General features: G+C 36.0%; 1 protein-coding gene across 3 annotated transcripts in view; it reads right to left on the bottom strand.

Annotated features, from left to right (window-relative positions):
• Positions 1–1,800: 1,800 nt before the first annotated feature.
• The window catches only part of Tafa2 (TAFA chemokine like family member 2), a 449,137-nt gene continuing 438,690 nt past the window's right edge, over positions 1,801–12,247 (bottom strand). For all 3 annotated transcript variants that reach the window (XR_003713839.1, XM_028786552.1, XM_028786550.1), the window contains one exon: positions 1,801–4,100. Coding sequence is in view for 2 of the 3 variants with exons in the window: in XM_028786552.1 (XP_028642385.1) it covers positions 4,089–4,100 (12 nt within the window). In the remaining variant the exon portion in view is untranslated. The remainder of the gene's footprint in view (positions 4,101–12,247) is intronic.

Raw genomic sequence — 12,247 nt, forward strand, 5'->3', positions numbered from 1 at the left:
CTCTCTCTCTCTCTCTCTCTCTCTCTCTCTCTCTCTCTCTCTCTCTCTCCATTCACACTTTATTCCTTTTATGACACTTGGGCATATTTTGCCAAGATTTGCAACCCTAACTTTACAAATGCATCATCTTGTTCATTAGGATTCATCCTGAGTTAAGTTTGATGGTTTGCAGGCTAGGAAAGGACTTACTAGAAAGATGTTCAAAGCATCTATTTAGGAAGCAGAAACACCCCCCCCCAAAAAAAAAAGATGAAGAAAATAAAACAAATCTGAAGCACCTATAAAATTATCTATCCACTTTTCCCACTGCATAGCATAGCACTATGCACAGGAACAGCATCTACAAATTTTCCATTGACCTGATCTGAAAAGCTATTGTCAAGAAAAAAGTTCAGCTAATCCAAATTTTCAATCTGGTCAAATATACTTGTGCTTACAAGGGAATCAATAACTGTCAGTTAAGTGCTGGATAACTGACAAACCTATTTCATATTCCTGCAGAGTGAAAATCAAGACAACTGAGAAGAAAGTTTACCAAAAAAATTACCAGTAACCCACATTTATGTTTGTGTATATATACAAAAATCCATATATATTTGTGTGTGTATATATACTTACAAGAAACACACAAAAAACAATATACATACATATATATGTAAAGAAATACACAAACACAATATATACACACACACAAACACACACACATATATATTCTTTTGCTAATGTAGTGAATATGCAAAACAAAAGAAGAAAGAAAGGAGGGAGAAAAAGGCAGTATAGAGGACAAACAAAAGGCAAAATTTTATCTGACTAAAATAATGATGTCCTGTCATGGGCACCTCGGTATGCAATGTATGTCTCCCTAACTTTCTAGTGCTTTACCCATTGTCCCCAGTATCATTGTAATTCCATGTAAATCAGTGAGTCAACATGAGAAAGAATGATGAAAATCTCCTACTTGATATTTTTTGCATCTTTTTTATCTCACATATAAATAAATATAAATGTGAATATAAAATTTTCACCAGCATATATTCCTTTTGCATGGGTAGTAGGTTAAACACAGACATATATTAATTAACTGAATGACGCTGTGTAGTAATCACATATACTGAAGACAGTTATTCCTGGTGAGGGCCGGGGAGCTTTTACATTTCAACCATAAGCGATACCAAATTTAAAATCACATAGAGTTCTGTTTGGAGTTAAAGTTAAATATTCTTTCTATCAAGGCAACAAAAAAACATAGAAGTAAAATAATGTTCTAAGTTGTTGTTCTAAAACTAGGAACTTTGGAGTTGTTATAACCAGTCCTTTATTGGTCTATGTACTTACGTTCACATCTGATGCATATTCCAAGATCCTACAGTGAAATGTCCCAAATGCACACTTCATGCGAAAACTGACAGAAATATGAATAAACCACCTTTTGAGCCCATGCTATCACACCAGTGTGAGCCTCTGTGTTGGGACAACATATTACGATTTTGAATGATGTTATCCCCAAGGGAAATATGACAAAGCGGAAAGCAAAACCCTGTAACATCTTCTGCAGCATCTTGTGAATTTTAAACAATTTCAGAATCAAGAGGCATTTTGAAAGATATTTAAGACATGGTATTGATGCATACTTCTCTCGTGTGCTTCCTAAGGCAAGCTATGCTTACTGTTTGCATTATGAGATGGATTTTGCATTTGTGTTCACAGGGACTTTGCAGGACAACATCTCAGGTGTCAACATACTGATTTCTCAGTCTCCTAAGCAGCAGGTCAAATGTTGGAACCTTATGCAAATATACAGTTTAGCACAGAACTTTATTAAAAGAGGACTGAAGAAATCATCAGCTTCCATCTAAGTTCAGAGTTGTACTGGTTACCAACTAGGGTTCTTTTAAAATAGGATACAAGAGACCAGATTTTCCAAATTTTACTTGTGAAAGTGAGTCCATTTTATATTCCAATTTTATTTAATTTTTTTCTGAATGGTCACAACATTAATCTACTGGGAATATCTAGTTCATATATTTGAAATTCCATTTATTTTTTTCTATTGATACGCATGTATTACACTTTTATATAATACAGAGTTTCCAGTGTTGTTTTAAATGACATAGTTTTCGAAATGAGAAGCATGATCCTTAATTTCAAACAAACCTAGGATAAACTCATAATATCCAAAACGATAGTTTTTCATTTTGTACCAAAGAAAGTAGTGATAATTTGTTTGACAGAGAAAGTCCAGCACAACTGTTACTCCTTTCATATTGACTCTGGGTAGATTTGACCATTACAAAACCCATGTAGAACCACCCAATTGGGTGCAATTAAAAGTGAGGCAGGAATCACTTCATTCCATATTTTCATGAGGCAGTTGACTTTCACTCAGTATTAGAAGTGTCGTTTTCCAATTTAATTTTTAACAGATTTTTACGCTTTTAGCTGTTCTTCCTACTAAAGGTTCTTGTTAATATGTGACCCTTTGAGCATTGTTACAGACTAACAGATACAAATTCTTCTCTAGAATATGTGAACCTCCATCTTAGAAACCAACACAAGGTGAACTGGCTTTGTCAGTGAGTTCTAGAAATGCAAGAAGTCCTGAACATCTTCACTCTTTTACTAAAATGATGGACGACCTAATAGGATGATCTGTGAAACATCTTTCAATCAAACTAAAATAATTAAGGCATGGAAAACCCTTGCCTTTATATTCCTTCAAGCTATCGGTTTACATGGTATTATTATTATTATACGGTGGCAACTCAGTACTCACTGTTCCCTTCCCCCACATCACAAGTGAAACAAAATAAATGCGGTACAAAATTATACATTCTGTAGTAACTTAAAAAAAAAGGTAAATCAATGTTTAAGGCCTTTAAATATTTGTAAGAGAAATCACAAAGAACTAAAAATCACAAGTTTTATGATGGATGTGAAAATAATGGACAAAATACTGGCCAAGAATTGTTTAAATGGAACAACCATAAGCAAGTATTTAGACCTTTGTGGTCAAGGAAAATCAACAGGTTTTTTCTTTTTTTCTATCCACAGACTGAACAAATATATAAGCATTCAAGCAGTCATTGGAATCAAGCAAGAGACAATCTTCGAATGAGACAGAAAGGATAGTTTAAGAAAATGCTAGAAGAAATGTAAGTGATTAGAAATTAGAGAATCACATGCATCCCTGGTGTGTTTTGTTTTATTTTTGAAATCAAAAGCTCTCTGCTAATTTGACTGTACACTGAGGGTTTCTGTGAAGGAAAGTAAAAGGAAACATAAAAAAGAAAGTACACTTAAAAAAAAACTGGAAGGAAGGGTGCACTAGAGGCACAGAGTACTGTGTAATGGGAATTGGAATCCAGTCCTAACTGCTATCTGTTAAACTGTCAGAGAGCTGCAGTCACATGTTAGCCTTGGGGAAATGTGTCAGCTCGCTTGCACATTCTTACATGAGGGATGTATTCAGATCACTGTGATTTGCCAATGATTATCATTACCAATGGATAAATACTTCTATTCCTTTCACAGGGGCAAGTGTAAGATGTTAAAACAAGTAGGCTTTCAGAGTTTCAAGGTTAGAATACCAATAAAATTGTCTCTGCCTATGCCATGCCGGAAAAGTTTGCAAAGGGAACGTCATCGAAGCTGTGCACAGTCCTACTGGACAAGGAACAAAGGAGCCAGGAGCACATCCATGATAGTACAGTGAGCTTGGGAGACAGCTTCAGACACAAGAACAGTCACAGCTGAAGCCAGAAACCTTACAGGTGACAGTCTCTGCTGTCACCCCAGAAAACCAACTCTATCGAAGCTCTGTGGAGAGCAGTGTCCACTTTCCTCAGAAGAGTCATGAGCCAAGCATAGTTCACAGCTGATGAAGTCGTCAGGACCCAAAGTTTACTTCAGACTTCTTTAAAGTCTCAGTTTCAGTAAGAAGTAGATGAAAACCCATAGAATCCCTTGGAAATGGGTTTTAAATGTCTCTTCTAAGAGGTATAAAAATCTTCAAGGTCCCTGCAGGAGTCCAGTTTCTATTCTTGTGTCTCCAAGAACACAGCCTTGAGGATTACTTGATTTAGGAGTGGTTAATGGGTTACCTGGAAAGGAAGGAAAAATATGATCAACACTCTATAATAAAGCTACAATCTCAGTACTAGTAAACAGTAACTAACGGTTACTAGGGGTTACTCACTATAGCAAACACATCACTGAATCCTCTGGAACACCCATGTTCACATACTTGTAAAAACAAATATATGTTTTCTTTCTATTATTTTGTAATATTCTTGAAACAACATTCATTATTCTTTCAAATGTCTCCAGCTATGAGAAAGATATTAGCTACTGGCAATAGTTTCCTTGTTTGAAGGAGAATGATTCTGAGAATCCTCTCATTTGTGAAGACAAGGTAGCTATAATCTGTAGATCTCTGTAGAGAAACATCTTTGGTCACTGGAGTTCAGTCAGAGAATGTTCTCAACCCTTGAAGACTCATTCTAAAAAAATCCATTCTCAAAACAGCATAAAAAGTGGGGGGTGGGGGTGTGCTATCAGAATCTGTTATATGTTCTGAAAAATACTATCTCTGTATGATCAGAAGAATGTTTGTGGAAGCCAAGAATGAAGAACAGTGCTACAATGGCTTACCAAATTTCAAAGTGTGCATAAAACTAATTGTAATTTTAATGTAACTTGACTCAATTAGGAAGATTCACAGCAACTATTAATAGCCTATATATTTATATATGAACAAAATGAAAAGAATGTGCTATGAATAAATTATTTACAGTTGCAGAAGTGATATAGGAAAAACACAAAACTACTGCTATGTTAATTCACTCCCCTTACACTAATATCTGATAGGTTCTCCTGAGGAAACCCCCTAGAAATTATCTTCTACTAATGGGTATTACAAAATGTGACATTTTAAAATTAATGTGAACACCTGGTTCTATTTCATGAGGTGACACAGCTGCTTAGCCTTTGATAAGGTTTTGTTTGTTTGTTTGTTTGTTTGTTTGTTTTTTAAAGGCTGGCTTAGTTTGCTGTCTTGTGATGTGCTATGAAAAATGAAAGTATTAAACTCAATAATAAGGTAACTCTAGACTTTGCCCTACCATAGATGATCTCGAGTTAGACTAGAAAAAGACAAGCAAAGTTCAAAATGTTTTTGAAACACGAGGACAGCTATCTTGTTTTCGTCTTGTGGACAACTGCTACTTTTCCTATTGTCCTTCTTACTCTGGGGGTTACTGCGTGAAGGGCATGTTGAAGTACAGAGACCATGGGAAGTTGAAATATCTCAGGAAGGACAGAGTCTCAGCAGGTTGTCTGCCATTGAGTGCTCATCCCACACAATCTGTGAAGGGCTCCCAGAAAGTAGGCATAAGAAGGAAAGGGGAAGAAAATATTATCTCTATAGACATTATGTAAAAATGCTAATGGACATAGTTGATCATTATGGGAAATGCTGAAAAAAGTATTTTCATGATAACATTTGCCCGTAAACTCTATATAGCATAACCTGTGACTACTATTAGCTGATAAAGGTTCATCTACATTTTCTCAAACTTTTTTCCTCCTGGTTAGAATATTGATTAAGTGTAACCTGGGGAACATAATTGTAAAACTGGTGTTAAAACAATAGAAAAGGTAAAGGGGTGTTGGAAAAGATTGAGAGAGAAGAATTGATTGGTTTTAGGAAGGGATTAGTGACCTAATGAGTCAGGATGCTAAAGGTGGGACAGGAGAGCAGGAGAGCACGATCCCTAAGACAAGAGGGAAGGGGACCGCTCAGCTGCTTTGAAGCCTCAGCTTTGAGTCACCTGAAGGTTACTGTGATATTCCCATAATTATTTCTTTATCTGAAGGTAAATATTTGTTATTGTTGGTTTATGAAAAAAACCTGTGGGAGGATTCTGCTGGTCTTTTGTGTATGAATTGAAGCCTTGTCTTCAGATAGTTTCAAAAACAAACAATATTAAAGACCTCCTTCTTCAAAACCAATGTTTCCTGCATCTTTGAAAGTCTCTGTGTGTGCATATCTATATATAATATGCATTAATAAATATGCATATCCATACATATATACAAGTAAGTATAAATATATACACACAAAAATATCATAAATGCATACTTTTATAATGAATTTTGTCTCTTGGCTAAAATAATAGCGTATAGCCAAAAAAAAACTTAAACATGACCGTATGAGGTAGTTGTATAAAAATAAGAACTAGTAAGTATGGAATAAAACATAAAGCATTTTTCCTCACATTAATATTTGTACAGAATTCTTTGTTCAATACTTTTCTCAGATGAGGTGCATCCAGTAAAATAATTTCTAGTATCAAATGACAGTGGACAGTCTATTTTAGACTTGATCCTTCTATTTGATTAGGACAAATTATGGTGAGACATGTGACACACTGGATTAAAGCCAGTATGGTAGGGATACTTTCAGACTCTATCTCTCTCGGTATTTTTTTTAATATAAAATGCAGATGATGGTAGATCTGCTGTAAGAATGGGACGTCACAATGCCTATAGAAACATCTAGTTTTATCAACGTTAAACACCACAAAATAACAATTTCAGATATGAAAAAAGAGGCATTGAAATAGAATGTAAGAAGTCTTAGACAGATATCCAGATAAGTCTGGGGGCAGCAGATGGAGGTAAACTCAGGTTCTATCCTTTTCAATATAGAATAAATTATACACATGAGCATATATCAGCATGCCCTCTGGCAACCTCTAGTTTTATACCAAATATAATGGCAGAACCAGTAAGACACACACATTTTCAAATATATTTCAATATATTATTTTAAACATAAAACACTATCATGAGTATAGATAATCGCCTCCAATTTAAGTCACCTAATAAGCACAATTCAAAGGATACTTAAAAACAAAATCAACAAAACTGAGCAAAGAAAAATCAATCATTTAATAATTTCTATGCACACTTGAAAAAGTCTAAATGCTCAACTTTAAATCCTGGCTTACGACTAGATGAAGATAAGTACTATCTTGCTGGCTATAATCTATAAATTGGGATTTCCTGGCATATAAGAGTTTCTCGAGTAATCTTTATAAAATCCAGCATTTTAACAAGGAAATGTTATTAAGACACCACATAAACATTACCCTATTTTTAGAACTATAATATAACACTTTACACTAAAAGCTTATGTCTGATAAAATATCAAACAGTAAAATCTTCACTTTCTAAAAATAATCTTAGCAAGTTCTCATCTATTACAACAGGAGGGTCCAGGATACAGAACTCTCAGTCACTCCCATGTTTGCATTCTACCTTCTTGTTCCAAGGGGCTACAGGCACAACATGCTGCAGGAGACAGAGAAATAATTCTAATTTTACATCAGCACCACGTGCCATAATTGCTGCTTCAGGGCATCTCTCTGCCTTTGCAGAAGTCGTGTTTCATGCAGCTGTTCTCACATCATCTTATTTGATGCCTATTGGCTGGTGTGCTACGTGCAACGGTTGGACTGATTCATCCATGTTAATGAAAAGAATAGTAATACTAACAGTAACCCTGTGTCAAGCACGGAGATATGCTTGAGTGGCTCTGATGAAGAAGCTAATGTGGCAACAATAAACCCAGGTGTTCAGGACTGGAGCATCCAGTTGTACCAGACCAACAGATCAACTCCAGACAGCTGCTTAGATTCTCAGATATGTGTGTCAAATCTATTCACCACTTGAAACTGAGAAAATACAGAGCAAGCAAGCAACGCGTAAGACACTATTTAAATCTGAAATGAGTAAAGTCAGTTATTTTTAGACAGTCTGCACTTGATGCTTTGAATGTTTTTAAATGTCCTCCATCTTTCTTCAAATTCTACAATGGAAGGGCATTCAAATCTACTCTTTCTCCAAGTGTTTACAAGTATTTAAGCAATTTGGAAGAATCTTAATATGATATATTCGTAAAGTCTAATTTTCCTTGCTTCCCAAGTCCTACTAACTGGGTAGTAAGTGGGAGCTGAGCCTCGTGGGAAACAATATGGAAATAGTGTGACCTCTGCAGGCAGATTGTGGGTTCAAATCCAGGCCCTGTGGCTTTCAAATACTGGAACTCAACACATGACTTAATCTTCCCATGTATAATTATAGAACAATATTATTACCTTGCCACACTCATTTTTAATATAATTAAACCAAAAATCCCTTACAAAGAGTCCATCCTAGTATATGCATTTAAAAAAATAGCAGGTGGTATCAGTGATAATTCTCAAATAAGACACAAAAATGACATGCAGAGTTCTCATCGGCCACTGTCATTGCTGTGTGTTTATGTAGAAATACTGATTAAATTGAGATTATTGGTTTTGTTTTTTTGTTTGTTTGTTTGTTTTTGGTTTCCAATAGTAGCTCACCTTGCAATTTGTTCTTTGAATAATACTGTTTTTTAAAGTCATATATTAGGAATTTCACACTCTGATAGCTTTGGGTAAAATGTCTTTTCAGACAATTTCGTACAAAATAATGATTAAACGGTTGATCTGTGGCACCAGGCTGTCAGTTCTGCAGATGATTTGATATGATTCAAAATACAGATTAGACTAACATTTGCATCCTATGGCCATGAGCTAGGAAGTATCGTGTACTAAGGTCAGTGTCACACAGTCAGTGTTGACAAGGCAATCACCTCTGATGTGTGCACTCTAAGCACTGAGCTAAGAAGTATAGACCTGTATGTGCCAAAGACAGTGACAGGCTCAGTAGCGTCTACAGTGTAACCACCACTTTTCAGACACAAGCATTTTAACATTTCCCATGCTGAGCTGATTGACTCTATGTCCATGTGCATATGGAAAGCACTAACTCAACTCAGTAAGTTATAGCAAAGATAAAAACCATTATAAGGCATCTCTATGCACATAGAAAATTGTTTTGCCCCTATTATTAGGCAGAGATTACACATCCTCTCGGATTCTTATCTCCCTTTCCTTTTGTATCTCTCTCTTTGTGTTTTCTATGAGCCATCTTCCATGAGACTTTGTATGCTGGACATTTATCTAAGGAATCAAGACCACGTTTTATCCAGGAATAAAACCTGCAACATGATTATACAGATGTGAAGATGCCCTGCCATACTGAGGGTCACTCTGATGATGCAGATGTGAAGGTGCCCTGCCATACTGACAGTTACTCTGATGTCATTATTTAATGGAACATCATCTGAACACCTTTGTTCAGGTTGCAATTTGTATAAATTTGTGAAATCACTTCCGACTCTGTGTAGCATCGATGTGAATCTTCTGCTGTTTACAGAATGGCATACTCTTTTCTCTAACATAGTCATTAAAATCTTGTTATAGAATACTGTGCAATAGCATTTATATCCTTGTCGTTATAAGTCACGCACACACACATTAATGGGAGAGATGCTCTGTTTGAGTGGTAGACTCAATTTCATTCCAAAGGGAGTTAAGTTTTCTCTAAAGTACCCATGTCATTAGCAAAACATTTATTTTTGTACTAATGAACATGTTTTATTTAAGCAAGTGGAAGGCTGGGAAGTGTGGCTGTATTTCTGAGAGAAAGAAGCAGGTTTAAATGCAATCTGTGTCCAACCTGTATAAGAGCTGCTTAATAACGTCGCAAATAGACACAATTGAACACTAACACTCCAACAAATTTAGCTTGCTCAATAAAGGCCCAAGGAGCAGCAGAATCCCTACATAATCTTAAGAGCTGATGTGAATGAACTTTTCTTTCCTTGGAACAGAATTGCTGCTCACTGCAAATGAATTTTTTTAATGTACCTCTTACAAGAATATGAATGTAGCCCTTGCTTCACCATCTGTATACTAAATGTGCAATTAAAACGTTATTATTCCACAGTAACAGGTTTTTTCATTTAAGCTAGAGAGAAGCTGCCATTAATTTGGTGATAACTGTGTATGAACATACTCACCCTGTCTCCAAGCATGCTATGTGAAGTGTCACAAAACAGAAGACACCTGACTGTCAAAAATGTGCATGTACAAACCAGCTACCCGGATAGCTTTCGGGTTTTGATGACAAGGGACTACACAAAACAGGGGAAATGAATCCTCTTTATAAGAATACTCATCTACATAAAATTAAGTGTATATTCTATTTCCGTAGTAATACATGTAGCATCTATAGCTCTGAAAAATACCGCATGCTCATACCACAGCTTAATTTCTCTTGCAGAGAATTCTGGGACTGAATCAGCCTTGGTATTCGTTCTAACCGCTGGGCTAGTAAAGGCTGTCTATTCAATACTTGACCATGAGTAAGCATAACTACTGAATGATCTTGAACTATTTTCAGTTAATCTTCTGTCTAAATTCTTGACTATTTTAACAAGCTTGGGTAACCTGGAAAAGATTCACTGTAGACTACCCAGGGCATTTCAGACAACTACAGACAGCTAACTAATCCTGTTTAGGTATAATTAGGGTGAGTTTGCCTGGAAACAGAGGGGTGAAGATACCCTGGATGTGGCATAGAGTCCTCTGCTCTTCTGGCAGAGAGACTGTGGTAAGTGGGATGAGATGAGACAGCCTTTGTATGCTGCTATGAAGACTGTTAGTTCTAAGCTGCCAACCTTGTCACTTGGACTGAGTTCCTAACTTCTCTCTCAGCCCCAACTAGTACGATGCCACTCTGTATATAATTTTTTGAAAAATGTTATTATTATCATATATAACAGCAGCACTGGGGAATTGTTTGCACAGACTGAATGTCTGGGCTTTCTGAGCTGTGCAAATGTAGCCTTCCATGGGAATCTTCAGAACAATGGACTTAGGCTCTTTCTCAGAACTTTGAGCCTTACATGTCTCCTGGAAGTGGATGAGTGTGCTTCTTATGAACCACTCTCCCTTTAGTACGGAACACTCATCCACAGTTTGACTTAGCTATTAGCAAATGAACTATGCTTCACTTTGTTACTCACTGGTTATCTGATAAACAACACTGGCATTTTTCAGAATGTGTTAGCTAAAGATGTTTTTTACTTCTGTGCCCCCCCAAGCCCCGCAACTTGCACACTCTCTATTCCTGGTGGAAGACAGACACAGAAAAACAACAATAACCTTAGGTAATATATAGAAGCAATCAGAATGAGGATAAATATCCTAAAAAGTTAAAAAAGAAATCTTAAGACAGGAAAGTAATTCCTGAGGAGAATCTGGGTAGATTTTTTTCAAAGATATGAATTATATATTCTAGCATTGGAAAGTTTAGAGAGCATGAGAATTTTTTTTTACTTCAATTGGAATGTGCCTCACCTGTCAAACTTGATATTACATTTGTTTTTTAGGATTCACCTCTCATTTATACAGAATAATTTGAATGGATAGTTTTTACCCACTTTCTGCAGTAAAGTGTTAGCTTAAAATTTAAGCCTAGTCAAGAACTATCCTCCTCAATCATTTCAGCTTCACTGCAGTAGAAGCTACATGAGAACCCTAATAAAGAACAAACCCTGTACTTCAGAATCAGTTTGTAGCCAGTGGGACTTGGAAAGGGGGACTGGAATTGAAACCATCCTTTGCACTGGGTTGGGATTGCTAAGAACATTTTCTCTTAACTTGTGGTTGGTTTGAGTTCCAAATGAAATGGCTTTCTGTAACATTTCTTGGGCCACCTGTCCAGACAAATAACATGGTGCTGTCATGATAAAATAAATTCTTGGTATGACTTGAGGAAGCACAAAGTCAGAATATCTTGAGAACATTCTAGAAGGAGGACATGCCCTATCATCCTTCCCCATTCTGTTAGCTTCAGTGATAATCATTCCATATGTGGTAGTAACTTTTTAAATACCTTTCTGTGCATTGCAAAGATAAAAACAAATCCATTCTCTGAAGGAAAGAACATCGTAGCTAATGATTTCAACAAGCTGGCTGTACTGACTATGCATGCAACTCCAGCCTATACTACCATCACCCAGTTATTATCTTCTGTGGGGCTTCCTGATAATATAATTCAGTAGTCTCAAATTTCTAAAATATATACATACCTACATATATATATACATATATGTATATGTATATATATATATGGTATAAATATGTGTGTATATATTATATATGTAATATACCTATGTATCCCTGTTATATATACATATATATGTGTGTATGACTATATGGATATATATGTATGTGTGTGTTTGTGTGTGTGTGTGTGTGTGTGAGAGAGAGAGAGAGAGAGAGAGAGAGAGAGAGAGAGAGAGAGAGAG

This window comes from Grammomys surdaster, unplaced genomic scaffold (assembly GCF_004785775.1).
Source record: "Grammomys surdaster isolate TR1022 unplaced genomic scaffold, NIH_TR_1.0 125548, whole genome shotgun sequence".
NCBI lineage: Eukaryota > Metazoa > Chordata > Mammalia > Rodentia > Muridae > Grammomys > Grammomys surdaster.